The sequence below is a fragment of the Pogoniulus pusillus genome, chromosome 29 (genome assembly GCF_015220805.1).
Source record: "Pogoniulus pusillus isolate bPogPus1 chromosome 29, bPogPus1.pri, whole genome shotgun sequence".
In the NCBI taxonomy this organism is placed as follows: domain Eukaryota; kingdom Metazoa; phylum Chordata; class Aves; order Piciformes; family Lybiidae; genus Pogoniulus; species Pogoniulus pusillus.
Genome location: NC_087292.1, coordinates 17,172,992 through 17,198,550, shown reverse-complemented (window position 1 = coordinate 17,198,550; position 25,559 = coordinate 17,172,992). Strand labels below are relative to the sequence as shown.

Sequence of the window (25,559 nt, the reverse complement as noted above, 5' to 3'; positions counted from 1 at the left end):
GTCTAGGCTGGGTGCAGCTGGCAAAGAGCCTGTCCTGGGGACACGTGGCAGGGCTCAAGCACGCTGTTCCCTAGCTACTGGGGTGGCACAACTCAGCAGCACACTTTAACCTTTCTGCTGTCAAGGGGCCAAGCCCTGCCTGTTCTCCAGGGAACTCTACACCCCTCTAAATCGAGCAGGGAGCAGAAGAGAGCAGCTCCCCCCCATCCCCCCCTGCTGCTGTAACACAAACCAGCCAGGCCAGCAGGGACCAACCCAGGCATGTGCTCAGTAGCGCCCAGCACATCCCCGGAGGAGCTGCTGTGGTGGCAGGGTCAGCCCCACCGAGGGGTGGGGAAAGACCCCAGCACTGCCACCTAAGGAGACACCCAACGAGCCCACTGCCACCCATCGGGCCCCTAGCCCCCATCCCCACCACCCAACAGCCCCTCTTCCCTCCTTCTCTCCTCTCTTCCCTTTCTCCCCTCTCCTCCCCTTCCTCTTCTCCTCCCCTCCTCCATCAAGCTCCAAGTGCTGCCAGATTCTGAGTGAGAAGGATGTGCTCCACAGCTGTGCCAATCTCCCCTGCTGCTAAAGGAGGGTCCCCAGACAGCAACTTCCTGCTTCCCTCCTGCACCCTCACTCTCCCACTTCTACCCTCCTGCCACCGTTCCCTTGTGCAAACCTCAGCTGGCCCCTGCCCTCCCCCCCAGCTCCTCCAGCCCACCTGTCCCTGCACATATTCCCCTCGAAACTGGAGCACTTCTCCAGCACATCATCATTTTCCCCCTAGTTAAGAGGCCAGGTTACATTTAACCACCCAGCAGGCCCTGAGAGTTGCTGGATGGCTCCCAAGATCACACAGGATCTTAGGGGTTGGGAGGGACCCAAGGAGATCATTGAGTCCAACCAGACCAGGACCATGCAACCTAGCAGAGATCACAGAGGAACACATCCAGACAGGCCGTGGAAGGCTCCAGGGGAGGAGACTCCCCAAGCTCTGGAGCTCTAATGCTCTGGGTTGGTTTTTAACCAGCTCTAGGCTGAGATCTCTGCTGTGAGCACAGCCTGAAAGAGTTGGGGCTGTGCAGGCTGGAGCAGAGGAGGCTCCCAGGTGACCTTCTTGTGGCCTGCCAGCATCTGAAGTGGGCTACAAAAAAGCTGGAGAGGAACTTTTTAGGCTCTCAGGAAGTGACAGGACGGGGGGGAATGGAGCAAAGCTGGAGGTGGGGAGAGTGAGGCTGGAGGTGAGGAGGAAGTTGTTGAGCAGGAGAGTGGTGAGAGCCTGGCAGGGGTTGCCCAGGGAGGTGGTTGAGGCCCCATGGCTGGAGGTGTTTGAGGCCAGGCTGGCTGAGGCTGTGTGCAGCCTGCTCTAGGGTAGGGTGTCCCTGGGCATGGCAGGGGGGTTGGAAGTGGCTGCTCCTTGTGCTCCCTTCCAGCCCTGCCTGCCTCTACGACCTTGTGCCTCCAGAAGGATGTGAGGGATCTCCATTGGTATTTTTGTTGTACCAAAAGAGGCAGAAAAAAGCATTCAGCATTTCATGAGTGGCTGCTGTGAGTCTCTCCCCTGACCACTGAGTGCTGAAAGAAAAGGACTGAGCAGGCTCCTTTGTGTTTCCATGATCCTCTTGGATCCTTTAGGACATGGCAGCCTGAGGCTCTCTTTCACTAGCCTGCGGTGGGTGAGGAGCAGAGGAGGCTGTGGGCAGAGGTAATTAGCTTTTATTAGAGCCACTGATACCACTGGGAAAAAACTGACAAGGTGTGAGGCACACTGAGCCCTTCCTGAGCTCTGGAGCAGAGGCCATGTAAGGCTGTCAGGGAAATCCATCCTGCAGGGATCCATATCCTGCCCCCTGCTCAGCAGCCTCCTGAGCCCTGCTGGCCTCTTGCATTCCTTCCCAGCCCCAGCAGCGTTCAGGCTTTCCCCTGTCTTACCCTTGGGAGATTCTTTGCTGCTCCTGCTGCCCACACCCTGCCCTGCTCCAGGCTGTGCCAGAAGGTTCCTTGATCACACATTCAAAGTCTTGCCCTGTCTCTGTGCAGATCACCTGGAACAGCTCCACTGGGTGAAGGCACAGGGTGCCCAGGGGCATTGTGGACACTGGCACAGGTTGCCCAGGGAGGTGTGGGAAAACAGCTTGAGGAGGGGAGACTGAGACTGGAGATGAGGGTGGTGAGACACTGGCACAGATTGCCCAGGGAGGTTGTGGAGCACAGAAGCACCCAATGTGATCAAAGATCACATTGGGTGCTTCTGTGCTCCACAACCTCCCAGGAGGAGTTCAGGACCAGGCTGGATGAGGCCTTGAGCAGCCTGTTCTGGTGGGAGGTGTCCCTGCCTATGGCAGGGGGGTTGGAACTGGCTGAGCTTTGAGCTCCCTTCCAACCTAAACCACTCCATGATTCTATAACCCCCCCCCTCAACTAGATCAGGTCAAGGACACTTAAAAGTTCCTCCTGCTCCAGTCATGGAATCACAGAAGTGGTGAGGTTGGAAGAGACCTTTGAGACTATCAAGTCCCAGCACTCAGCCAGAGGTCCCAGTCAGTCCTGCAGGCTGCTCCTCAGGGGTGTCACCTTCACCTGTGGGAAGCAGTTTTGGCCAGGGCTGGTGCTGCTGACAGCTCTGCCACCCTCAGCTCAGCACCACGGAGCTGTCACTGCATAGCTGATGCCATCCTACACGAGTGGGCAAACCTCTGGGCTCTGCCACAGCTGCCTGAAGAGAAATGCAGGAAAAGCTGGAATTGGGGCAGGAAGGAGCCTCTGCTCAGCTCTCCACTTTGAAGAGGCTGTGCTGGCACAGGATCCTTCACAGCCACCCCCTTGCCCAGCCCCTCAGTTCCCACCTTCACTTGTGCAGCTTTCCAGAGTCCTTGCTCCATCTGGGGGTGACTTCTCTGTCAGTGCCCAGCTGGGGCTCCTGAAGCCCTGGGCTCAGCACACCCACACCACCTCCTCCTTGCTGGCTGCAGCTGCTGGCCCTGCAGAGCCATCCCTGCAGCACTGCATGTTTGGGGAGTCCTGCAGCAGCATCCTCAGGCACCGTCCTGGAATTTAGGTCTCTGAGGACTTCGTGTGTCAGGTTTCTGCTGATTGAGCCCTGATCACTTGACACTTTGGCAAGCTCCTCTGACCACACCTCTCACCTGCAGTCCAGCAGCCACCGAGTCTGAAATCCTTTCTCTTCTTCCACCCAAGTGAAGATCTGAGTGAAAAAGAGGCCACACTCCAGTGGCACCCAAAGCCAGGAACTGCCAACCATAACCCCCAGACAACAAGCAGTGTCCTGCCTGCACACATCAGTTCTGTCTCCCACTTTCTCCTCACCACCTGTGAGCAGCTCAGTTCACATCAGTGAGCCACAAAGGCAGGAGGCACGAAGGCTCTGTGGCATCACAGCCCTGGCAAAGCCAGGGCAGCTCAGACAGCTCCATGCATCCCCAAGCCTGAGCTGGAGCTTGGCTCATTCCTCCTGGCAGTGCCCTCAGGCACAGCTCTGGTGAGCCCAGGCTCTGCTTGCAGGTCCAGGAGCAGAGGAGCACCTGAGTTAGCAGAGCAGGTAACAGCAACACAGAGAGGGCAGCAGGCACCATTTGGGTTGAGTTGCCTCCCTCATCCCTTCCTCCCCTCACACGGCCCCTTTGGAGTTCTTTCTTGTTCAGACAAGGCCAAGCAAAGGCCTGAGAAGAATCTTCCAAGGCAAGAAACCACATCCAAACTAAAGCACCACCACCAAAATCATTCCTGGCAACTTTTAATCTAACTGGGACCTGATCACACTGCCAGAGCACTGGGAACTTTGTGCCCCAGCACGCTGGAGCCCTGGCTCTATACTTAGCTCTGCAGGTCTGGCTGGAGCTGGTGGCTTTGGGCAAGAGGAGGCTGCTGCTGGCAGGAGCCAGCTCCCAGCGAGTCATTTCCCAGTTAAGTGGTTCCCCAAATAGAATGAGCTCAGCTATAAACAGCAGCTTTAATGGGCTCACAGACACAGGGAGCTGCTTTCAAGTGTGGGCAAGATTCACACCCAGCACTCATCCAAACATCAACCAGGGCTGGGGCTTGCAGAAGCTGCAGCACTTCACACGAGGTAGCTCATTAAGCTTAAGAGGTTAAGGAACAGACTTGGAGTTGAGCCTTAGGAAAATAGCAGCATAATGGCTGGAAAAGAGCTCCAAGATCATCCAAGTCCAAGCCTTACCCCAGCACTGCCCCAGGGCACCACCAAGCCATGGCCCTCAGCACCACAGCTCCAGGGCTTTGAAACCCCTCCGAGAGTGGGGACTGCACCACAGCCCTGGGCAGCCTGGGCCAGTGTCTCACCACCCTCACTGCAAAAAGCCCTTTCCTAACAGCCACTTTCAATCTCCCCTCTGCCACTTCAAACCCATTCCTCCTCCTTCTGTCATTACCAGACCTTGTCACAAGTCCCTTCCCAGCCCTCCTGGAGCCCCCTTCAGATCTTGCAAGGCCACTCCAAGGGCTCCTCCAAGCCTTCTCTTCTCCAGGCTGCAGAGCCCCAACTCTCTCAGCCTGTGCTCAGAGCAGAGCTGCTGCAGACCTCTGAGCATCTTGGTGGCCTCCTCTGGACTGGCTCCAGCAGTCCCATATCCTGTTTGCTCCAAGGGCTCCAGAACTGCACCCAGGACTGCAGGTGGGGTCTAAGCAGAGCAGAGCCAAGGGGCAGAATCCCCTCCATTCCCCTGCTGCAGCCCAGCACAGGGTTGCTGTCTGGGCTGCACTCACACTGCAGGCTCCTGTTGAGCTTTTCATCACCCCAGACCCTCAGGGCCTTTTCCTCAGGGCTGCTCTCAGCCATTCCCCACACCCAGCCTGGAGCTGTGCCCGGGGTTGTGCCCACCCAGGAGACAGGCATAAGATGAGAAGTGTTTATTTGGTACACAATACCTTTATAAAATACCAAAGGCTGCTTTTTCTTCAGAGAACAGCATGAAGGCAGTGGAGAGCTTCTGGCACTGCCTGGGCAACTATTCCTCAGCCACCTGCCTCAGCTGCAGGCAAACTACTCACCAGGACAGAACAACAAAGGAACCAAGAACAGGCACCGAGGCTGAGCAATGACATCAAATAAAAACCTCTTCCCTCTCTGCTTCCCGAGGGAATGGAGAGGGATGGGAGCCTCCTCCTGGGACCCTCCCAGCAGGTGGATGCTGTCAGCAGCAGAATCGGTCGGAGAAGTTGGGGGACTTGGGCATGGTGAGAGGCTGCTCGCTGGGCTTCACCTCCAGGCTCTGGTACCTGCGCACAGGGTTTGCTTTGTGCACCTGAGCCACACAGAAAAAGGCAAAACACAGAAGCATCAGCACAGGTCGTGAAGGGACCCTCCATGGGCACCTTGCCCAACCCCCCTGCACTCAGGGCAGGGACATCTCTGGCTAGAGCAGGCTGCCCAGGGCCACGGCAAGGCTGCGCTGGAGCGGCTCCAGGTCTCGACTGCATCCCCGGGCAGCCTGGGCCAGTGCTCCACTGCCCTCCCTGTGCAGAGCTTCCTCCTGAGGGCCAGTCTGAATCTGCCCTGCTCCAGTTTCAAACCACGAGGGGGCTCCACATCCTGTCCCCACAGCCTCTTCTGAACAGCCCCTCCCCAGCCTGCCTGTAGGTCCCCTTCAGATACTGAAATGAAGCTCCAAGGTCTGCCTGGAGCCTTCTCTTCTGCAGGCTGCACATCCCCAGCTCCCTCTGCTCCAGCCCTCTGATCATCCTCATGGCCTCCAGACCCTCTCCACCAGGTCTGTGTCTTTTCTGTGCTGATGGCTCCAGAGCCGACCCTGCAAGCTGAGGTCTCAGCAGAGCTGAGGAGCAGGATCCCCTCCCTCCAGCTCTGCCCACACTGCTTTGGATGCAGCCCAGGCTGCCCTTGGCCTTCTGTGCTGCCAGTGCCCATTGCTGCCTCTTGCCCAGCTTCTCCCCCACCAGCACCTCCAAATCCTTTCCTGCAGGGTTGCTCTCTATTTTATCACCCCCAGCCTGTGCTGATAATGAGGATTGCCCCAACTCTGGTGCAGGACCTTGCACATTGCCTTATAGAACCTCATGAGGTTCTTCTCAACCCACTGAAATGAAACAAATGGCTGCAGTGATGATGAAGCTGAAACCTGCAGGTGCTGAGATGAAGGCTGGTGTGTGCCTTGCCACACTGCCTGGGGAGTGGGAGTGAGCTCCAGAAGTGTGCTTGGGGCACTCTGTGGGAGCTTTGGATTTTACCAAGACCATTCTGCCCCAAGGACTACCAGATGTGCAGCTCCAAAAATCAGCCTCCCCAGCAGAGCTGCCTCCTCCCTGGGTTAAAAGCAGTTGTGAAGTTCACGAGGAGCCAGACTGCAAGGAGGCAAGTGGAGAGGCCAAGCCTCACTGCAGCTCAGCACTGACAGCAGCTCAGGCAGTACCTTCACACATCCCTTGGGGTTACTTTGCAGCCCTGTTCAGATGTAACTCACTCACCAGTTCTTGCCTCAGCTTAGCAACTTCTTCCTTCTCACGCTCCTCCTGCTGCTGCCTGAGATACTCCAGGTGCCTCTCCTTCATGGCCTCTTTATCTGCCAGGCGTTTCTCAAACTCCTGCCTCTCTTTAGCTCTTTTTTCTGTGGCCAGCTCAAAGCTTTCAGGAACTACAGAACCAGAAAGGCTCTCTAAGTTCAGAAATAGAGGAGAGAAGGTTGGTGCAGAGAGCCAGGTGAAGCAGAGCAGCACTAGCATTAAACAGAAGCCTCCCTCAGGAGGCTTCACCTTGCAGGGATGGTCAAGAAGTACCTCCAAAGGCTTCTGGGACAAGAGGAAAAACCTCAGGCCAAGGCACGAGCAATGTTAATGCAGGTGGCCTTACCCCATCGTGGCTGTTCTCACAGGAGGGAGCAAGCACACAAGGGTTAGCACAGCTTTGGAGTGGTTCTGCACCCTCTGGAGTTGCCCACCCTAAGTGTAGATGCCCCCAGCTCCCTGACAAGGGGAGGCACAGAGTGATAGTGGCTGCAGAGATGCCAGCTGGCTGTGGAGAGAGCTCTGTGCCTGCTCCCGGCCCTCAGCCCCTGCTAGCACACATCAATCAGCTGCCAGTTGTGGCATGGCTGTTAAATACAGCTGCTCTGGCAGGGCTGGAAGGGGGGGAGCAGCAGAAAGGAAACCCCTCCTGGCTCCCTTGGGACACAAGCTGTTAGGGAATTAGTTGATTAAGCAGAGGGCACTATTGGCTGTGCTGATAAAGAGGCAGCAGCCAGGCTAAACAGCATCTCGTGGCATCAGTTGCAAGTTGCCAGCCAAGCCACAGGGTAGGAAGCTCTTAGAACCCCACCTGATAACTGCTTGCTTTCCTTTTTGGGCACAAAAGGCTCCTGGTACACCACTGTGTTGGGTCGAGCTTTAAAACATGCTGCTTCCTTCTGCCTTTTCAAGTCTTCTTTGAGCTGTAAGAGTCCAGAAAGTGGCAAGAATTACTGAATGGGTCAGGTGTGGCAGCTCAAAGCTCTGCCAGTTCCAACCTTCCTGTGCCATAGGCAGGGACAACTCTCACTAGAACAGGACACTCAAGGCCTCACCCAACCTGGTCCTGAACATCTCCAGGGAGATTGTGGAGCACAGAAGCACAGAATGTGATCTTTGATCACAACCTCCCTAGGAAACCTATGCCAGTGTCTCACCACCCTGCACTCCAGGTGGGGTCTCAGCAGAGCAGAGAGGGAAAATCCCCTCCCTGGCCCTGCTGGCCACACTTCTGCTGCTGCAGCCCAGGCTCTGCTTGGCTTTCTGGGCTGCAAGTGCACACTGCTGGCTCCTGCTGAGCTTCTCCCTCCAGCAGCACCCCCAAGTTCCTCTCCTCAGGGCTGCTCTCCAGCCTGGCACGGCCCAGCTTGGCACAGCCTCGACCCAGCTGTAGGAGCTTGCACTTGGTCTTGTTGAACCTCCTGGGGTTGGCTTGTGCCCACCTCTGCAGCCTGCCCAGGTCCCTCTAGATGTCAAGAGAAGAGCCCAACCCCCACCTGCCTCCAGTCTCCTTTCAGGGAGCTGTAGACAGCAATGAGGTCTCTCCTCAGCCTCTTCTCCAGGCTGCACACCCCCAGCTCCCTCAGCTGCTCCTCCCCAGCCCTGTCCTCCAGACCCTTCACCACAGAGTACCCCAACAGCATTCCTGCAGTACTGATAAATTCCATCACCTCCCATAAAGTGAGAAACCACCACAGCAAATCCACCAACTCTGAGCCAGTGGCACAAGCCTCACACTAAGGACAGGATAATTCAGCACTCGACCTGCTCGAGCTCAAGCAGGACACTCTCTGAAGTCAGTCACAACTCCACTGAGCTGCTCTGGGTCTGGTCAAACTCCTACCCTACCTGCTGCTTCCAGCTCTGCTGCTTAGCAGCTCCCCTCTCATCCACCTGCAGGTTGAAGGGCTCAGGCTGAGTTGGCTTTTTCACCTTCTTTTCTGGCAGCCTCACTTGGTCAAAGTAAGGCAGAGGCAGAGCTTTGAACTTGGGCACCTGAAAGAAATGACATCAAATATTTCTTGCCCCTCTGCCCCAGAGCCTTGAAGCTTCAGAAGTTATAACAGCCAGCAGCAAGAGGCAAGTGCTGCCATGCTTGTGATGCTTGAGGGATGGAATCCAAGGGAGATTTTCATCCTTACCTCTTCCTTTTGCAGCTCTTCTATTTTCCTCTCTTTTTGGATCTGCCTCTCTTTGTCTCGGGCATCAAAAGAGAAGGGGCAAACTTCCACACACTTTGGCTCTGCCAGTTTAGGTTTGAAGGGCACTCCATAGTATGGCATGGGATTGGCTTTGATCACAGGCACCACTTCTTTGTCCTGCAAAAGATCACAGAATCAGTCAGGTTGGAAAAGATCTTCAAGGTTGAGTCCAGTCTATCACCTAACCCTTTTAATTAACTAACCCCTGGCACATAGTGCCTCCTGCAGCCTCCTCTTAAACACCTCCAGGGAGGGCAACTTCACCACCTCCCTGGGCAGCCCATTCCAATGCCAATCACTCTCTCTGCCAACAACTTCCTCCTAACATCCAGCCTGAACCTGCCCTGGCACAGCTTGAGGCTGTGTCCCCTTCTTCTGTCCCTGCCTGCCTGGCAGCAGAGCCCAACCCCACCTGGCTACAGCCTCCCTGCAGGCAGCTGCAGACAGCAATGAGCTCTGCCCTGAGCCTCCTCTGCTGCAGGCTGCACACCCCCAGCTCCCTCAGCCTCTCCTCACAGGGCTGTGCTCCAGGCCCCTCCCCAGCCTTGCTGCCCTGCTCCAAACACCTTCCAGCACCTCAACATCATTCCTAAATTGAGAAGCCCAGAACTGGACACAGCACTCAAGGTGTGGCCTGAGCAGTGCTGAGCACAGGAGCAGAATAACCTCCCTTATCCTGCTGGCCACACTGCTTCTGAGCCAGGCCAGGATGCTATTGGCCTCCTTGGCCACCTGGGCACACTGCTGGCTCACGTTCTGTTGCCTGTCGACCAACAGAACACAGAATGTTTTGGAAAGGACCTCCAAAGGCCTCGCAGTGCAACTCCCTTGCAGTCAGTAGGGACATCCTGCACTGGAGCCAGGTGTGAGGACAGCAGTTACCTTTTCCTCCTCTCTGACAGCAGCTCGGGTTCTCCTCTTCGAGGTGAAGACTGGAGACTTGGGGATTGTCAGAGGAAGAGACTTCTTCTCTGGCACACCCTGCAGAGAAGAGCCAGAGAGGAGTTAAGTCAAGCCTAAGAGGCAGGGAAAAGCACTACAGAGAAACCACCCAGCACAGCATTAGATCTACTCCCTGGCAGCTCTTAATCAGCCTGACAATTAAACACAGAATGCAGCACAGCTACAGATGTTTTAAAGCCCCACTGCCACCTCAGCCCCAGTTCCCAGGGCTGGCTATTCCTTCACTTCTCACCACAATGTCCTCCAGGATTTTCGTTGGGCAGGGCCTGGAATGGAACTCAAAGTGCTCTTCCTCCTGCTGCTTCTTACTCTCACGGTCCTGGATCCTTTTCTCTATCTCCAACTCAAAGCCCACAGGCTGTGTGAGCTCCTTCACAGGGGGTTTCTTGGGTAGCAGTGGTCCACCCTCAAAGATTTTGCGGTCGAGTTCTTGTGCCTTGAATTTGTACCTGCAGAGGAAAGGCAGAGATGAGCATGGCCACAGCCAGACACAGCCTCCAGCAAACGGCTTCTGATGGCACAAGGAGGCAAGTGGAGGTTGGGCTCTTCTCCCAAGGAAGAAGGGATAGGATAAGGGCAAATTGCCTCAAGGGAGGCTTAATTTCGACACGAGGAACAATTTCTTCCCTTTGAGGGTTGCCCCAAGGCTGCTCAGGGCAGCAGTGGAGTCCCCATGCCTAGAGGGGTTTCAAAGCCACGAAGCTGCGGTGCTGAGGGCCATGGTTTGGCGCTGCCCTGGCGCTGATGGGTTGGACTCGATCTTAAAGGTCTCCTCCAAGCCATAGCAAGCTGTGATGCACAGTGCTAGATGTGGGACCATTCTCCCTCTCAGAGGACCTGAGGGAACTTGACTTACTGTTGAATTTTTTCTAGCTCCTCTGCTTCTAACTCTGCTGTCGTCTTGCAGGTGGCAGGTCTGAAGCGCTGCTTGGTGCGCAGCACAGGGGTCTTGGGGTTTGTCAGCCGAGCCTTGGCCACCTTCTGTGGAGCTCGGCCTGGCAATTGGAGTCACAGAGAGCAGCAGGTCAAGGCAAGGCCTGGAGCTGGCACTGGCATCACTGGTGGTCTGCCAGCCCGGGCACAGCCAGCACCACTCACCCTCCTCAGACTTCCTGCTCCTCAGGTGGTAGCGCGAGGGAGTGCCCTTCTGGAAGGCTTCTACCTGCTGGGCAAGGGACATGTACTCTGGGGTGGCTTCTTCCAGTTTCCTTTTCCTTCCTTGGGATAAATTGAAGGGTTTGGGGACAGTTGGTCCCTTTGGCAGTCGTGCCTGGAGACAAAACACAAACCATCAGAGTCACAATGTCTGTTTTGATGACATTCCCCTTCCATCAGCTCCTCTCCTTTCAACTGCATAGAAGGCAACACAAAGTGGGATGTAAAAAATGACCTGGCTGAAGGAGGCCTTTGTGGAGGGGCTGCTGCTGGTCTCTCCTCATAGGTAATTGGAGACTAGGAGGAATGGCCCCAAAGTGGGCAAGCTTAGATTGGACACTAGGAAGAAGTTTTACCCAGAGAGAGTGGTCAAGGAGTGGAATAAGCTGCCCAGGGAGGTGGTGGAGTCACCCAGCCTGGAGGTGTTTGGATGTGGTTGCTTAGGGAGATGGTTTAAAGTGGATCTTGTAAAGAAAGCTTCTAGGTTGGACTCTGTGCTCTTGAGGAGCTTTTCCCACCTGGATGTTTCTGTGCAACTGGTCCCACTGGGAACTGTGGGAAAGGATGTTACAAGGACTTGCAGTGATAGGACAAGAGGGAAGGGACTGAAGCTTGAGGAGGGCAGATTGAGACTGGAAATTCTTTCCAATGAGGGTGGTGAGAGCCTGGCACAGGTTTCCCAGGGAGGTTGTGGAACACAGAAGCACCCAATGTGATCTTTGATCACATTGGGTGCTTCTGTGCTCCACAACCTCCCTGAAGGTGTTCAAGGCCAGGCTGGATGAGGCCTTGAGCAAGCTGAACTGGTGGGAGGTGTTTCTGCTCATGGCAGGGGATTAGCACTGGATGAACTTTAAGGTCCCTTCCAACCCAACCCATCCTACAAGCAAAAAGGTCCCTTTCAGAGTCTTGTGGCCATGCAGTGAGCCTACAGCCACACCTGCAGGACACCTCTGTGTGTGCCACCAGCAGCAGTGTGTGACAAAAGCAGAGAGGTGATGGCAGGAAGCAGCCACTCTGGCTCTCACCGGGGGAGTAGGATGTTTCCTCAGCACTGCTGCAAAATCCAGCTCCTTGTACTCGTTCCCAGGCTGACTCTCTCCATGCTGCTTGATTCTGTCCTCCGTGCAGAAGTGGAAGTCGATTGGTTTTGTTACTTGACCACCAGCTCTCTTCAGGGGTTGGCCTAAAGAAAAGGAGCAGGTAAAGTCTGCAAGCTGGAAGGGTCTAGAGGAAGCTATGAGGATGATCAGAGGGATGGAGAACCTCTCCTGTGAGGACAGGTTGGGTGAGGCCCTGAGCAGCCTGCTCTAGCAGGAGGTGTCTCTGCCTACGTCAGGGGGTTAGAGCTGAATGATCCTTGAGGTCCCTTCCAACCTAGACCATTCTCTGACTCTATGACAGGCTGGGAGAGTTGAGGTTGTTCAGCCTGGAGAAGGCTCCAGGGAGACCTTAGAGCTACATTTCAGTATCTGAAGGGACCCACAGGCAGGCTGGGGAGGGATTGTGCAGAAGGGGCTGTGGAGATAGGATGAGGGCAATGGTTTGGAACTGGAGCAGATGAGATTGAGGTTTTACATCAGGAGGAAGTTCTGCACAGTGAAGGTGCTGGAACTCTGCAACAGGTTGTCCTGGGATGTAGTTGAAGCCCCATGCCTGGAGCCATTCAAGCTCAGCCTTGCTGTGGCCCTGGGCAGCCTGCTCTAGTTGGAGGTGTCCCTGCTGCCTGCAGGGGGGTTTGGACAAGATGCCCTTGGAGGGTCCCTTCCAACCTGGTGGAAGCTGTGAAGCCTTCTGGAGTAAGGCTTTGAGAGAACAAGCCTGGATTTTCTCACCTGCTCAGCAGGCTTTGAGGAACTCTTTTACAGCCTTTCAAAACATGACCAAACTCAAGCAGTTTCCAGGCAGCTCAGGAGCTGATCTACCTTAAAAGCCACCACCATCCCAACACTTCTTAATCTGGAGTGTTTGCTTTTGAAGGTATTGGTCCACCCTCCAGTGGAGCCCTGCCCAGCCTGACCCTGCAGCTCAGGCAGAGCCTTACCTGTCCCAGCAATTGCTGCTTTCAGAGACTCCTCATTCTTCTTCCGCAGCTCCATCACCTCCCGCTGCAGCTGCTGCATCTTCTCCAGCTCCTGCTCCTCTGTGCTCTTTGGCTTCTCAGAGACCTTGATCCTCCTGCAGAAGCACAGCAAACACTGAGCTGTGCTCTCCTTACGAGCAGGTCAGAGCAAAGGACAGGACAGGCTGAGCTTTGGTGCTGCTGCTGCAGGACAACTTATCAGTGGGACATAGTCCTCAGAACAGATCTGCTTGGGCTTGGTCAAGAAAGCCTGCAGCTAACAGCATCCTGCTGGCTGAGCCCAGCTGCTGTGGGAGTGCTTCATTCATCAGCAGAGCCAGCTCCTTCCTCGAGTTAAATCAGCCTGGATCAACTCTCTGATGGTGCACCACCAGGAGAGGCTGGCACACAAGAGGCTGTGCTGCCATGGAGCATGACATGGACAGGCTGGGGCAGAGGAACCACAGCAAGTTGCACCAGGACAAGTGTAGGGTCCTACATCAGTGCAGGCATGGGCTTGACCTGCTGGGAAGCAGCTCCAGGAAGGACCAGGGAGTTCCCCATAAGCCAGCAATGTGTCCTTATGATCAAGAAGGCCAAGGGTGCCCAGGGGGACAGGAAAGAGACTGTGGCCAGCAGGTCAAGAGAGGTTCTCCTGCCCCTCTACTCTGCCCTACGGAGGACACAGCTGGAATATTGTCTTCAGCTCTGAGCTCCCCAGCTCAAGAGAGACAGGGAACTACTGGAGAGAGTCCAGCAGAGGCTGCTGAGGGGCCTGGAGCAGCTCTGTTAGGAGCAAAGGCTGAGAGCCTGCAGAAGAGCAGCCCCAGAGGGGGACTGAACAATGCTCAGCAAGAGCTAAAAAGAGCTGTGGAGGGCAAGAGAACGAGGCCAGACTTGTCAGTGGGGCCCAGGGACAGGCCAAGAGGCAGTGGGCACAAACTGGAAGCCAGGAGGTTCCACCTGAACAGGAGGAGAAACTTGTTTGGTGTGAGGGTGCAGGGCCCTGGAGCAGGCTGCCCAGAGAGGCTGTGGTCTCCTTGTGTGGAGAGCTTCCAAGCCCAGCTGGGCATTGTGCTACTAGGCAAGCTGCTGGGGGTGCCCAGGGGGTGCAGGGGGTTGGCTTGGCTGATCTCCAGAGGTCCCTTCCAGTCCCACTGTGCCAGGACTCTGTGAAAAGCAAAAGCTTTCCTTTGCAGAGGTTCAGCTGGCAAAACATATTTCATCCTAACATTGTTGTCATGATCCTTGTGTTTACTGAATGTGATACCAGCCCATGCCAAGCTGAGGCTGAAAGCTCTCCAGGCAGGCCTGTCACCTAAATCAAAGTGTGATTAGCAGAGACAAGTCAAAAGCAAGCCACATACTTCAGCATCCTTGGGGTGGAGGGCACGGTCAGCTTGCTCTCCCCTCTGCCTGGCGACAGCTCAGCACCCTGCGAGGGCTCTGCCTTCGTGGAGCCTTCTGTCAGCTTCTCTGTGCTGCTAGAACTGAGGGGAGGAACTGTTAGGGCAAAGCACTGCACTCCACTCTGCTCCAGCCCTGGAGCTATTCAAGGTGAGGCTGGAAAGGGCTCTGGGCAAGCTGCTGTAGTTGAGGATGTCCCTGCTGCTTGCAGAGGCAGTTGGGACTGGATGACCTCTGGAGGTCCCTTCCAACTCAGGCCTTTCTGTGCTTCCTAAGTGACAGATCCCCCCCCCAGCTCTCACCACTGTGCACAACATCCCAGCACCTGGTATGCTCTAGGGGACACCAGACTGTCCTTACCTCACTGCAGGCAGAGGTGGCCTAGGTCTCCCTGGCACCCTGAGGCTGCAGAAGGGAAGATGAATTACTGAGGGTTTGGGGCTGCTCTGGAGGAGGGAGGCTGTGGTGTGGTTCATGGCAGCTTTTGAAAGCTCACACTTCAATTTCCTGACCTCCAGCTTATCACCATGAGGTAATCTTAGTGGTTAAGCTAATTTGAGAGATATTTTAGCTGCTGCTGCCTCGTAGCTCCTCTGCCCTGATGGCTTCCTGATGGACAACCCAGTTTTAAAGCCAGCTGACAGCCACTGAGCATGGAGGAAGAAGCTTAAAACAAGCCAAGCTTCTCCCATTCATATTTCTACCTCCCAACAGAGCAATTTCCTTCAGGTCTTGCAGCCTTTTCTTCTTGTTTATGAAAGCAGGGTGGGGAGTCAGGTTTCAGTCACCACCCCCTAACCTTCCCGGGAGAACCTTCTGAGCCATCTGGAAATTCTTTCCAGAGAACCCATTGGATCTCCCTTCCCAGCCCCAAACAGGAGGACTTGCAGGACGTACAGCCTCATTTTTTTGGGGGGTGGGACCTCTTCCTTGCTAGCCAAGGCATCAGCATTCTTCTCCACAGTCACTCTGCCTGGCTGCTGCTTCTGTGCTTTACTCTGCTTTGCAGCCTGGCTCCTGCAAGCTCTGGAGGAGAAGGGAGAGAGGAGGTTAGCTGGGAGAGGACAGACACCAGGGCTGTCACACTTCAGGCAGCAGTGCACCCCCTAAGCCCCACACTAGCTGTGTGTAGGACACAAGAGTGGCCATGCAGCAGGCATTCTTTGATGGCTCCAACCCACAGACTCCACTTTCCTCAGCACAGGAGGGCAGAGCCCTCTGCACTCAAATCAAGAACCAGTTCTGCTCGACTTGGGCTGATGTAAACAAAGAAACTTTATCAGCCACTCCAGTTTCAGATATCCTCCCATTCCAGGAGCTCCTGCTGCTACCAAGTCTCATTTGACAAGTATGTGAGACATTGCATTACATTTCCAACCCCTAGAGACTGCCCCTCCAGCTTAGCAAGCAGATCAGCTGTCCCCACAGAGCAGACAACTTCAGAGCCACAGGATGACCCAAGAACAGCAGATCCTCAGGGCAAGGACCTGCTTAGTTACCACATCATCATCATCAATCTTCAGGCACACTGAGCACAAGTATTTCACCTCTGAGGGGCCTCTGCAGGAGCAGCAGCAGCTCTCCAGCTCGCCATGCTTCCAAAAAGGTTGGGAGGAACTGTGTTGTTCTGCACACATTTTGCTTGGCCATCATCTTCACCTTGCTTTGCACCTGAGAGCAGAGACAAACATCAGCTCAGATACATGCACACAGCCCAGAATCCCAGCAGGGTGATGGTGGCAATGAACCTCTGGGGATCATTCAGTCCAATCCCCTGCTGAAGCAGGGCACCCCCAGCAGCACACTGCCCAGCTGGGCTTGGAAGCTCTGCACACAAGGAGACTCCACAGCCTCTCTGGGCAGCCTGCTCCAGGGCTCTGCTCCCTCACACCAAACAAGTTCCTCCTCAGGGGAGCTCCTGGCTCTCAGTTTGTGCCCACTGCCCCTTGGCACTACTGACAAGAGCCTGGCCCCATTCTCTTGCCCCCCACAGCTCCTTTAGCTCTTGCTGAGCATTGCTTAGCTCCCCTTTGGGGCTGCTCCTCTGCAGGCTCTCAGCCCCAGGGCTCTCAGCCTTTGCTCCTCACAGCTCCAGGCCCCTCAGCAGCTTTGCAGCCTCTACCAGAGCCTCCCCAGTAGTTCTCTGTCTCTCTTGAGCTGGGAAGCTCAGAACTAGACTCAATACTCCAGCTGTGTCCTTACTAGGGCAGAGTAGGGGAGGAGCTGAACCTCCTTTGCCCTGCTGGTCACAATCCTCTTCATGCACCCCAGGAGACCCCTGGTCCCTCTTGGCCACGAGGACACATCGGTGGCTGATGGGCACTTTGCTGCCCACTGTACAGACAGAGATGAACACTAAAGCAGTACCACACGAGATGAGGCTTTGCTAGACAAGACCACATGAAGATGGTCCCAGCAAAGGCAGAGTGAAGTGGAAAGCAGGGCAAGATGTGTTCTCTTCACCCCACACCATCCCAGCTTACATTTGATTTCTCGTGACGGGATAGAAGACAGGAGGAGATCAGGAGCAGGGCTCTTCAGGGAGACCTTGGCCAGGTTATCTTCAGGGGGAACGTTCTCCTGATTGTCTTTTCGGTCTGGGAGGAGAGAGAGACTTTCATTATCCCCACTGGGTTAGGAACTAACCCCCTCAGGATCTCCCTATGGGGTTACAGTCACCTTTCAAGTTACAGATCCCCAATCAAAGCTGAAACACAAACACAAACCAAGCCAACCCCACACGCAATGTGTTACCACCAGCACCAACCCGCTGGCACAGCCCAATAGGAGGATCAGGCCAAGCCCTCAGCCAAGGAGAAGACAAATGGAGGAGCTGACAGCAACTCACCAAACCAGGAGTCTGGGTTCTGCACATCATCATCACTCAGAGTGGCAAAGTCGATGCAAGGGTTTGGGAGATCAAAGGAGTAGCGAGACTTGGGGCAAGACATCTTCAGCCTCACGCCGGCCCCGGGCAGCCTCTGGGCACAGCTGCACTCCTGCAGACACCAGCATTGCAGACCCTTCACACCAAACCCCACCACAGCCAAACCCCTTCCCCCTCCACTTCTCTTCCTCTGCAGGGTTTCTAGGGACAGTGTTCACTTTTGGGCCCTTTGCTTCAAGGAGGATTTGAAGGGCTGGAGCAGGTCCAGAGAAAGACAACCACGCTGGGGCAGTGTGCTGGTTCGAGGCTAAGGGGAATGTTTTAGCCTCAAACCAGCACAGGAAGGGGTCTGGAGGACTTCTGAGATCTGGAGCTGTTCAGCCTGGAGGAACGAAGGCTGAGGGGACACCTTCTGGCTCTCTACAACTCCATCAAAGAAGGCTGGAGAGAGGTGGGAGTTGGTCTCTCCTCCTTGCATCAGGCAATAGAGAGGAAATGGTCTGAAACTGTGCCAGGGGAGGGTCAGGTTGGACATGAGCAAAACTGCCTTAGCTGCAAGAGTGGTCACAGATTGGAACAGGCTGCCCAGGAGGGTGGTGGAGTCATTGGCCCTGAAGGTGTTGAAGAATGTGTGCCTGTGGCACTTGGGGACATGGTTTGATGACCATGGTGCTGGGTGGACTCAACCACCTTAGAGGTCTCCTCCAACCCAAGCAGCTCTGATTCTCTAATCCTGTCCTGGAGCTCCCAGCCTCTGCCCAGGAGCTCATCTCATAAGCAATGCAGATCTTTGTTCTGCTGCTGAGGAGCAAAGCTAAGGAGATTTTTTTCCCCCACTGCTGGTTCAAAACTACCCAAAAGCTCAAATGTTGAAGGTCTGCTTTGTACCTGCAGGTCCTGGAATTGCATTTAAAGGAAATAAAGGACAAAGCTTCTCCAGACAGCTACTGCTTCATCCTTCCCTCTCTCTCCAGGTACAAAGAGGCTTCCTTACCTCACCAGGGCACAGAGCAGGAGCCTGAGGTAGACTTCAGAGTGGTGCAAGCACAGCCTTCCTCCCTTTGAAGGGGCTGCAACAAGCTCTAAGGACACAAATGTGCTCTTCTACACAGCAAATTGATTTCCCAGGCAGGAAGATTTCAACAGAGGATCATTACTGGGAGGGGATAAAAACCAAAGTAGGAAGAAGGGCAGTGTCAGGCCCTTGCTGCATTCCATGGTGGCACTACCCAGGGCTGGCCAAGCTATAAACAAGCCAAGAGCTGTGACCATGTCACGAACAGTCCCTGCAGTTAGCACAGCACTGACAGGAGGAGTCCCTGTGTCAACAGAGTGCTATTATACCCAACAGAATGGGAACTGAGCCAGCCACGAGGTTCTAAACCCTTCAAACCACAACAAAACCTTTCTGCAAAGGTGAGTTGGTGATGCCTTGCACGGCTGCAAGGCAAAGCCCATGGGAAAGTGCTATGAAACCCTCCCCCAAAAGAAGCCACCTGAAGGTTGTTTTTAGGAATCCAACCAAGTCCAAAGCAGCACAGTCTTGATCTGCAAAGCCTCTGACCCAAACCATCTGTCCAGGCAGACCACACAGAGATCAGCCCAGACAGGTTGAGAGAGAAAATCATCAAGAGTAAGCAGCTTGGGCCAGGGGAGATGTCCCTGCCCACGGCAGGAGGTTGGACCTAGATGAGCTTTAAGGTCCTTTCCAAACCAAACCATTTTATGATAAGAAGAAAACAAAGCAGCACTGAGGAAGTAACACTGCTGCTCACAGCCACCAGGCTCCTGAAGATCAGAGTCACAGAATGGGTTGGAAAGGACCTTAAAGCTCATCCGACTCCAACCACCTGCCATGGGCAGGGACACCTCCCACCAGCCCAGGTCGCTCAAAGCCTCACTCAACCTGGCCTTGAACACTTCTAGGGAGGGGACATCCACAGCCTGTTCTCACTCTAAAGAGCTTCCCCCCAACCTCCAGTCTAAATCTGCCCTCCTCAAGAAGCCTTGCAGCCTGGAAAGCAAATCATATCCTGGGCCAGCAGGTCAATGAAATGATTCTGCCCCTCTAACTCTGCTCATGTGAGATCCCAGCTGGAGTACTGCATCCAGCACTAGAGCCCTAAAGCAAGGAGGACATGAATCTGCTGGGCAGGGTCCAGATGAAGGCCACAAAGAGGAGCACCTCTCCTGTAATGACAGGCTGAAAGAGGTGAGCCTGGAGCCTGAAGAAGCCTGGCTCAGAGCTGCGACAGCCCAGAGGAAGAATCTCAGCAGAGAAACATCAGCAGCAGGATCCCGAAGATGTCAGGGTAGGACCCAAAGAAGGCAAAAAGCAGAATCAGTGCCAAAACCAACTGGAACTGAGCTGAAAGACACGGCAGGAATCGAATGTTTTCCTACCCCCCTTAATCAAGATAAAGTTTCTGTCAGCACTAAGCCACTTTTTTAACTATCAAATGCGTCATCTGCATTCTCCCCTCACCCTCCGCGGCTGCAGGCATCGCATTTCACAGCTCCTCCTGGCCCCTGCTGCAGCTCCCAGCTCTCTGCTGGGGGAAGAAGTTCATGTTCTGTCCTAGTCTTAGCACCCACACACCCCACACCCCCTCCCCTTTCTTCTCTCCCCCCTCCCAGACAGCCACTCTTGGAAAGAAAGGGATGGCAGCAACGGCACAGTTTCATATTCCCAGTCTCTAGAAAGAGTTTGTTTGGAGGTGCAGTGATCCTGATCAGATCACAGGGTGGTAGGGGTTAGAAGGGACCTCTGGAGATCAGGGAGTCCAACCCCCTTGCCAAAGCAGGGTCAGCCAGAGAAGGTCACACAGGAACACCTCCAGGTGGGTCTGGAATGGCTCCAGAGATGCAGACTCCACCTCTCTGAGCAGCCTGCTCCAGCACCCTTCCATTACAGAAGTTCCTCCCCATGGTCAGGTTTGTGCCCCTTACCCCTTGTCCTGTCACTGGGCACCACTGAACAAATCCTGGTCCCGTGCTCCTGCCACCCACCCTTGAAGCATTGATGAGAGCCCCCTCAGGCTGCTCTCCTCACACTCAACAGCCTCCATTCCCCCAGCCTTTCCCCACAGAGCTGGCCCAGTCCCCTCTGCATCTCTGCAGCCCTTGGCTGTCCTCTCTGCAGCAAGTCCCTGTCCCTCTTGAGCTGGGGAAGCCCAGAACTGGGCACAAGACTCCAGCTGTGGCCTCACCGGGACAGAACAGAAGGGATGGAGAACCTCCTTCAACCTTCTGGCCACACTCAGGTTTTGTTTCCCTCCCCACTGAGGAACTGAAGGCAGAGTCTAGGCTGAGTGCAGCTGGAAAAGAGCCTGTCCTGGGGACACGTGGCAGGGCTCAAGCACTCAAGCTAAGCAGCCTCAATTCCCTCAGCATTCCCCTCACCAGAGGTCTTCCAGTCCCCTCAGCATCTTTGCAGCCCTCTGCTGTCCCTCAGGCTGGTCCCTCCCCAGAACAAACCCAGCATGAGAATAGGACAAACGACTGCAGCTCTCTTCCAGTCAGATGAACTCTTTTAGAGTCACTAAGGTTGGAAAAAGACCTCTAAGACCATCAAGTCCAACCTTCCACCCAGCACCTCCATGACCACATCTACTCATTCCCAATCCCCTCTAAGTGTCCTCCCCCTCCAAGCCTTGCATGGATTTGCTGTGAAGGAGCTCACTGAGCAGCATCTTTCTCCTCCACCCACAGCTCCCACCAGTCAGTCAGGAACCTCGTGGTGATTTCTCACTGATATGTTTGAGGAGGGCAGAATAAGGCTGGAGATTAGGAAGAATATTTTTCCCCAGTGAGAGCAGGGAAATGCTGGAACAGGTTGTCCAGAGGTTGTGGATCACACTGGCACAGGTTGAGGGTGCTGAGACCCTGGCACAGGTTTCCCAGGGAGGTTGTGGAGCACAGAAGCACAGATCAAAGATCCCATTCTGTGCTCCACAACCTCCCTGGAGGTCTTCAAGGCCAGGCTGAACGAGACCTTGAGCAACCTGGGCTGGTGAGATGTGTCCCTGCCCATGGCAGGGAGGTTGGAACTAGATCACCTTTGAGGTCCCTTCCAACCTCCAACCCATTGTCTGACTCTCTGCTCCTTGTAACCAAGCCAGGCACAGCCTCCTCCTGCTCCCCAGTCGTGCCTTTGGTGGCAGAGTCACCATTCTCTCTTCTATGAGCACAGGAGGCAAAACTCCTTCCTGGGAAATGAGGTGCAGAAATTTCTCCTCGTTAATCAGGACATTACCTAATTAGCAGGCACCACAAGCACGCCCGCAGGCGTGCTGCAATCCTACCCACCCACGGCAGGCATAACCCTGCTCTCCCCAACATCCATCACCTCCTGTGTTGACACCACAGCCAGCCAGGAGAACCCTCAGCCCCTTCTCTGCAGGATCAGCTTTCACCTGCTTCACTGGGACCTGCTCACCCCACTGCTGGGGAAAGGAGGAGGAGGAGGATCACGTCCCTCTTGCTTTCCAAAACAGCCCAAATGCCTCTCAACAAAGTGGCTGCCTTGCTAATATCTTCCCTTCTCCGTCTGTCTCTGCTGTCCTCCCTGATCAAAACATGCCCCACATGGTTGCCATGCTGCAGAGCAGCAGACATCAGAGCTTGCTCTGCACCTCAGGCTGCTTTTGATTAAGTACACCACGTTGGCACGTTCCAGGAGAGTGCCTTGGCCTGCTTTAGCTTAGTTAGCTTTGAAAAAGGATTAAGTTAAATTGGAACAAGCATTCCTAGCCCAGAATAAGCCTGATCCAACCACAAGCCCAAGAAGTATTTCAGAATAAACTTTACACCTCACTCTAATCCCAATTAGCTTGAAAATGCCAACAGGATTCCACCACAGATGTGCTCAGCCTCTTCCCCCTCCCCACCGACGTAGCTCATTTCTTGCCAGAAACAAAACCATTTAGGGTGGACAAAGCTGGATAAGAGCAACTCCAACTAGATCCAAGCAGCAGTGGCACAGCTGCTCTGTGTGAAACTCGGCACCAAGGGAGCACCACAGTTATAAACTCACCCCCAAAAGAAGCCTTTTTGCCCCCCTCAAAGCATCTGCCCAAGCATGCTCACCAAGCAATGCCCCAACAGCACCCAGGGCTGTGTCCTGGAGAGAAGAATCAGTGAGGTGAGAGGTCAGAAGGAGAAAGAAGGATTTGGGGGTCAGGGAGCAGCAAGGGACAGAGAGGAGAGTACAAAGATCTGCTGGTTCTTGCCACCTTGTTGTGGCATGAGATAAGCCCCGAGTCATTTGGAGACACTACCTTATCACAGCCCACCAGTGGGGCTTCAGGTGTCACTGAACTCCAAACCCTAACAGAGTCGAAAGCAAGAGTAAAAATAACAGCCCCAGAGACACAGAGAGGATGTTCCAAGTCACACCAGCAGGTAAATCTGAAGACAGCAGAACCACACATCCCAAAATCCAAGCTGGACAACCAGGAATAACGAACAAAAGCTTCTCCAAGGCTGAGGAAGCTGCAAGGCAACACATTGAAGTCATTCCAGTGCCTTCTGCTGGGCAGCCAACACCCACTGGGCTCACAGAGCACTGTCCTAAACCAGGCAACTCAGAGAATTCAGCCCAAAGCTTCTTTGTTGTCCTACAGCCCAGAGCTTCTTGTCCCTTCTATAGAGAGGACAATGCAGATGTAACTTCCAGCTGCTTTTCAGGGGTTAACGTAAATTAGAGCATCACAAAGGGCTGGAAGCCATCAGGTGCTATCACCACAGCCTCAGCTGAAGCTATTCCACCACCACAACACCAGCAACCACTAAGAGAAGCCACCCTTGCTTTTAAGCAATGCTGAGTTCACAGCTCCTGCCTCCTCTCAGGTGCTCTTCTCCCACAGCTTTTCCACAGCACAGAATCAACCCTGAGTTCATCCATCGGGCTCCAGAGCAGCTGCTGCTCCACCATGCTACACTCCCAGTGGGAGATCAAGCCTTAACTCTACACAGAAGAGACCTGAGCACACAGAGGGCTCTGCAGACCAATCCAACCCTGCAGCAATAGAAGCAAGTGGAATGGTTTGGGCTGGAAAGCACCTTAGAGTTCATCTGCTTCTAACCCCCCTGCCACGGGCAGGACACCAGCTCAGTTTGTTCATCCAACCCGGCCTTGAACACCTCCAAGGAGGGGACATCCACAGCCTCCCTGGGCAACCTGTGCCGGTGTCTCACCACCCTCACTGTCCAGAACTTCTTCCCAATCTCCAGGCTCAGTCTGCCCTCCTCAAGCTTCCATCCACTGCCCTTGTCCTGGCATTACAAGATCCTATCAAGAGTCCCTGCCCAGCTCTTCTGCAGCATCTTTCAGGTATTGGAAGGCTACTTTAAGGTCTCCCTGAAGCCTGCTCTTCTCCAGGCTGAGCAACTCCAGATCTCTCAGCCTGTCCCCATAGGAGGGGTGCTCCAGCCCTCATCCTCTGGACCCGTTCCTGCTGCTCCGTTCTAGTCCCAAGCCCCTAGCACGGGCAGGGCTCCTCTTTCTAGCCAGGTGTCTCCTGGTTTTCTTCCCCCCGTTTTCAAGGAAGCAGGACTTGGGTGGGGAAGTGACTCCGTAGCAGTGGGTGTGATGAGCAGCCAAGGACAAAGCAGGCAGCCTGGCATCGGCAGGGTGCTCCAGCTTGTGTTTCATCCCGAATCTCATCGTTCCATCACCTCAAGCGTTACTGACCCGGGGTGCGGCTGCCCCACCCTGAGGCTCGTTGCAGCCCCGGGAGCCCACCCTGAATGAGGGATCCCACGCCACGGCGTCTCCCGCTGCCCCCAGCCTCCGGCTCCCTCAGCCCCACAGCCGTAAGGGGTTTGCAGAGCAGCCCTCGGGAGTTCAGACCCACGCCGCGGGGCTCCGGGTGCGACCCTGTCTCCCGGCCACCGAGCCCGGCCACAGCAAAACAGCCCCGAACCGTTTGCGCCCTGCAGCGCTGTCCTACTAGAGACCGGAGCCCCGTTACCGGCACCTGGGCTGGTAGCAGATCCACAGTCCTTGTTCCCCACAGATAGAGAAACCTGACCGGATCCGGGAGCGGGGTACGGCCCAGATGGCCGTTACCGGACGGCGTCTTTCGAGACAGAGTGGAGAATAGGTTAGGTGAAGCCGAGAGCCGTCCCTAGACGGAGGCGGTGGCCGTTAACCCCTCCCGGTCCCACTCACCTGCAGCTTAGCTCAGCGCCGCAGCCGCCTCGCGCGGGGTCTCCGCCAGCCGCCGTTAACGGATTTCAAACAGGTCTGGTCGGTCCGAACCAACCAATCAGCGCCTAGAGCACACCCACGGCGTGCGCCGATTGGGTGAGCCGCCAACAGCCCAAGAGACCCGGATGAGCAGAGCCCGCCCCGCGCAGCGGCGTGCTCCGCGCACAGGCTGCCGGGAAGCGTAGTGCCCGAGCGCCCTGCGCTGGCAATGAGGACGCTACAGGCAAACCACAACTCCCATAGAACACTGCGCAGGGGCAGCTCAGCCAGTCAGGAGACGCAACTCCCCTAACGTCATCCTGAAGGGCCAATCAGCTGCAGGTAGGAGGGTACTAGGAGCCGGGCCGGGCGGCTGGCGGGCAGCGTCCGCAGCCTGGGCTGGAGGCCAATGGAGCCGTGTGCCGTACCGCAGCTGCACCTTCCTTGTGTCCTCTCGCCAGAGGTGTGCTTGACCAGGCACAGTCTGCCCGCAGTTCCATACAAGACCGACTGGATGAGGCACTTAGTGCCGTGTTCTGGTTGATTGACTAGGGCTGGGTGCTAGGTTGGACTGGATGATGTTGGAGGTCTCTTCCAACCTGGTTGATTCTATGATTCAAACTGCTGCATGCTAAGAGGCTGCAGACCGCACGGAGGGAACCTCCAGTCCTTATTAGATAGGGAGGGGAATAGAGTGACAAAGGATGAGGAAAAGGCAGAGGTGCTTAACACCTTCTTTGCCTCAATCTTCAATAGTGGGACAGGTTGTCTCTAGGACAGCTGGACTCCTGGAGTCAGGGACCAGTATAGTCCCCCTCTAATCCATGAGGAAGAAGTAAGGGACCTGCTGAGACACTTGGATCCTCACAAGTCCATGGGACTGGATGGTATCCATCCTAGGGTGCTGAGCTGTCCAAGCCACTCTCCATCACTTATCAGCAGTCCTGGCTCACCAGAGAGGTCCCCAGAGACAGGAAGCTGCCAATGTGATACCCATCCACAAGAAGAGGACTGAGTGGCTGGAAAGCAGCCAGGAGGAAAGGGACCTGGGGGGTACTGGCAGATAGTAGCTGAAGATGAGCCAGCAGTGTGCCCAAGTGGCCAAGACAGCCAATGGCATCCTGGGCTGATCAGGAACAGTGTGGCCAGCAGGACAAGGGAGGTTATTCTGCCCCTGTACTCAGCACTGCTCAGGCCACACTTTGAGTGCTG

At 55.2% G+C, this 25,559-nt stretch overlaps 1 protein-coding gene across 6 annotated transcripts; it reads right to left on the bottom strand.

The window, feature by feature from the left end:
• Positions 1–4,857: 4,857 nt before the first annotated feature.
• On the bottom strand, positions 4,858–24,413 carry TPX2 (TPX2 microtubule nucleation factor). Of its 6 annotated transcripts, none has more exons than XM_064167706.1 (18): positions 24,330–24,413; positions 17,117–17,267; positions 16,752–16,865; positions 15,816–15,939; positions 15,166–15,294; positions 14,629–14,673; positions 14,229–14,351; positions 12,844–12,977; positions 11,828–11,985; positions 10,743–10,914; positions 10,501–10,639; positions 9,877–10,093; positions 9,564–9,662; positions 8,622–8,798; positions 8,329–8,475; positions 7,292–7,403; positions 6,445–6,632; positions 4,858–5,267 (listed from the first exon to the last, which is right to left on the bottom strand). In XM_064167706.1, the coding sequence occupies exons 2-18, from the start codon at positions 17,217–17,219 to the stop codon at positions 5,157–5,159; spliced, it is 2,292 nt and encodes a 763-aa protein (XP_064023776.1). In that variant the 5' UTR covers positions 17,220–17,267; positions 24,330–24,413; the 3' UTR covers positions 4,858–5,156. The 6 variants fall into 6 exon arrangements, with proteins under 6 accessions (XP_064023776.1, XP_064023778.1, XP_064023777.1 ...); XM_064167708.1 differs by having other exon boundaries at positions 6,445–6,611; XM_064167707.1 differs by lacking the exon at positions 24,330–24,413 and adding an exon at positions 18,150–18,173.
• Between the last annotated feature and the right edge of the window lie 1,146 nt (positions 24,414–25,559).

Bases quoted from the DNA above. Each gene is read 5' to 3' on its own strand.
- TPX2 (XM_064167706.1), bottom strand. From the start codon at position 17,219: ATGTCTTGCCCCAAGTCTCGCTACTCCTTTGATCTCCCAAACCCTTGC. The intron at 15,295-15,815 runs GTGAAATACTTG...CTTCTCCTCCAG, and splicing joins CCTGCAGAGGCCCCTCAGAG to AGCTTGCAGGAGCCAGGCTG. The intron at 11,986-12,843 runs GTAAGGCTCTGC...CCTTTTCTTTAG, and splicing joins AGCAGCAATTGCTGGGACAG to GCCAACCCCTGAAGAGAGCT.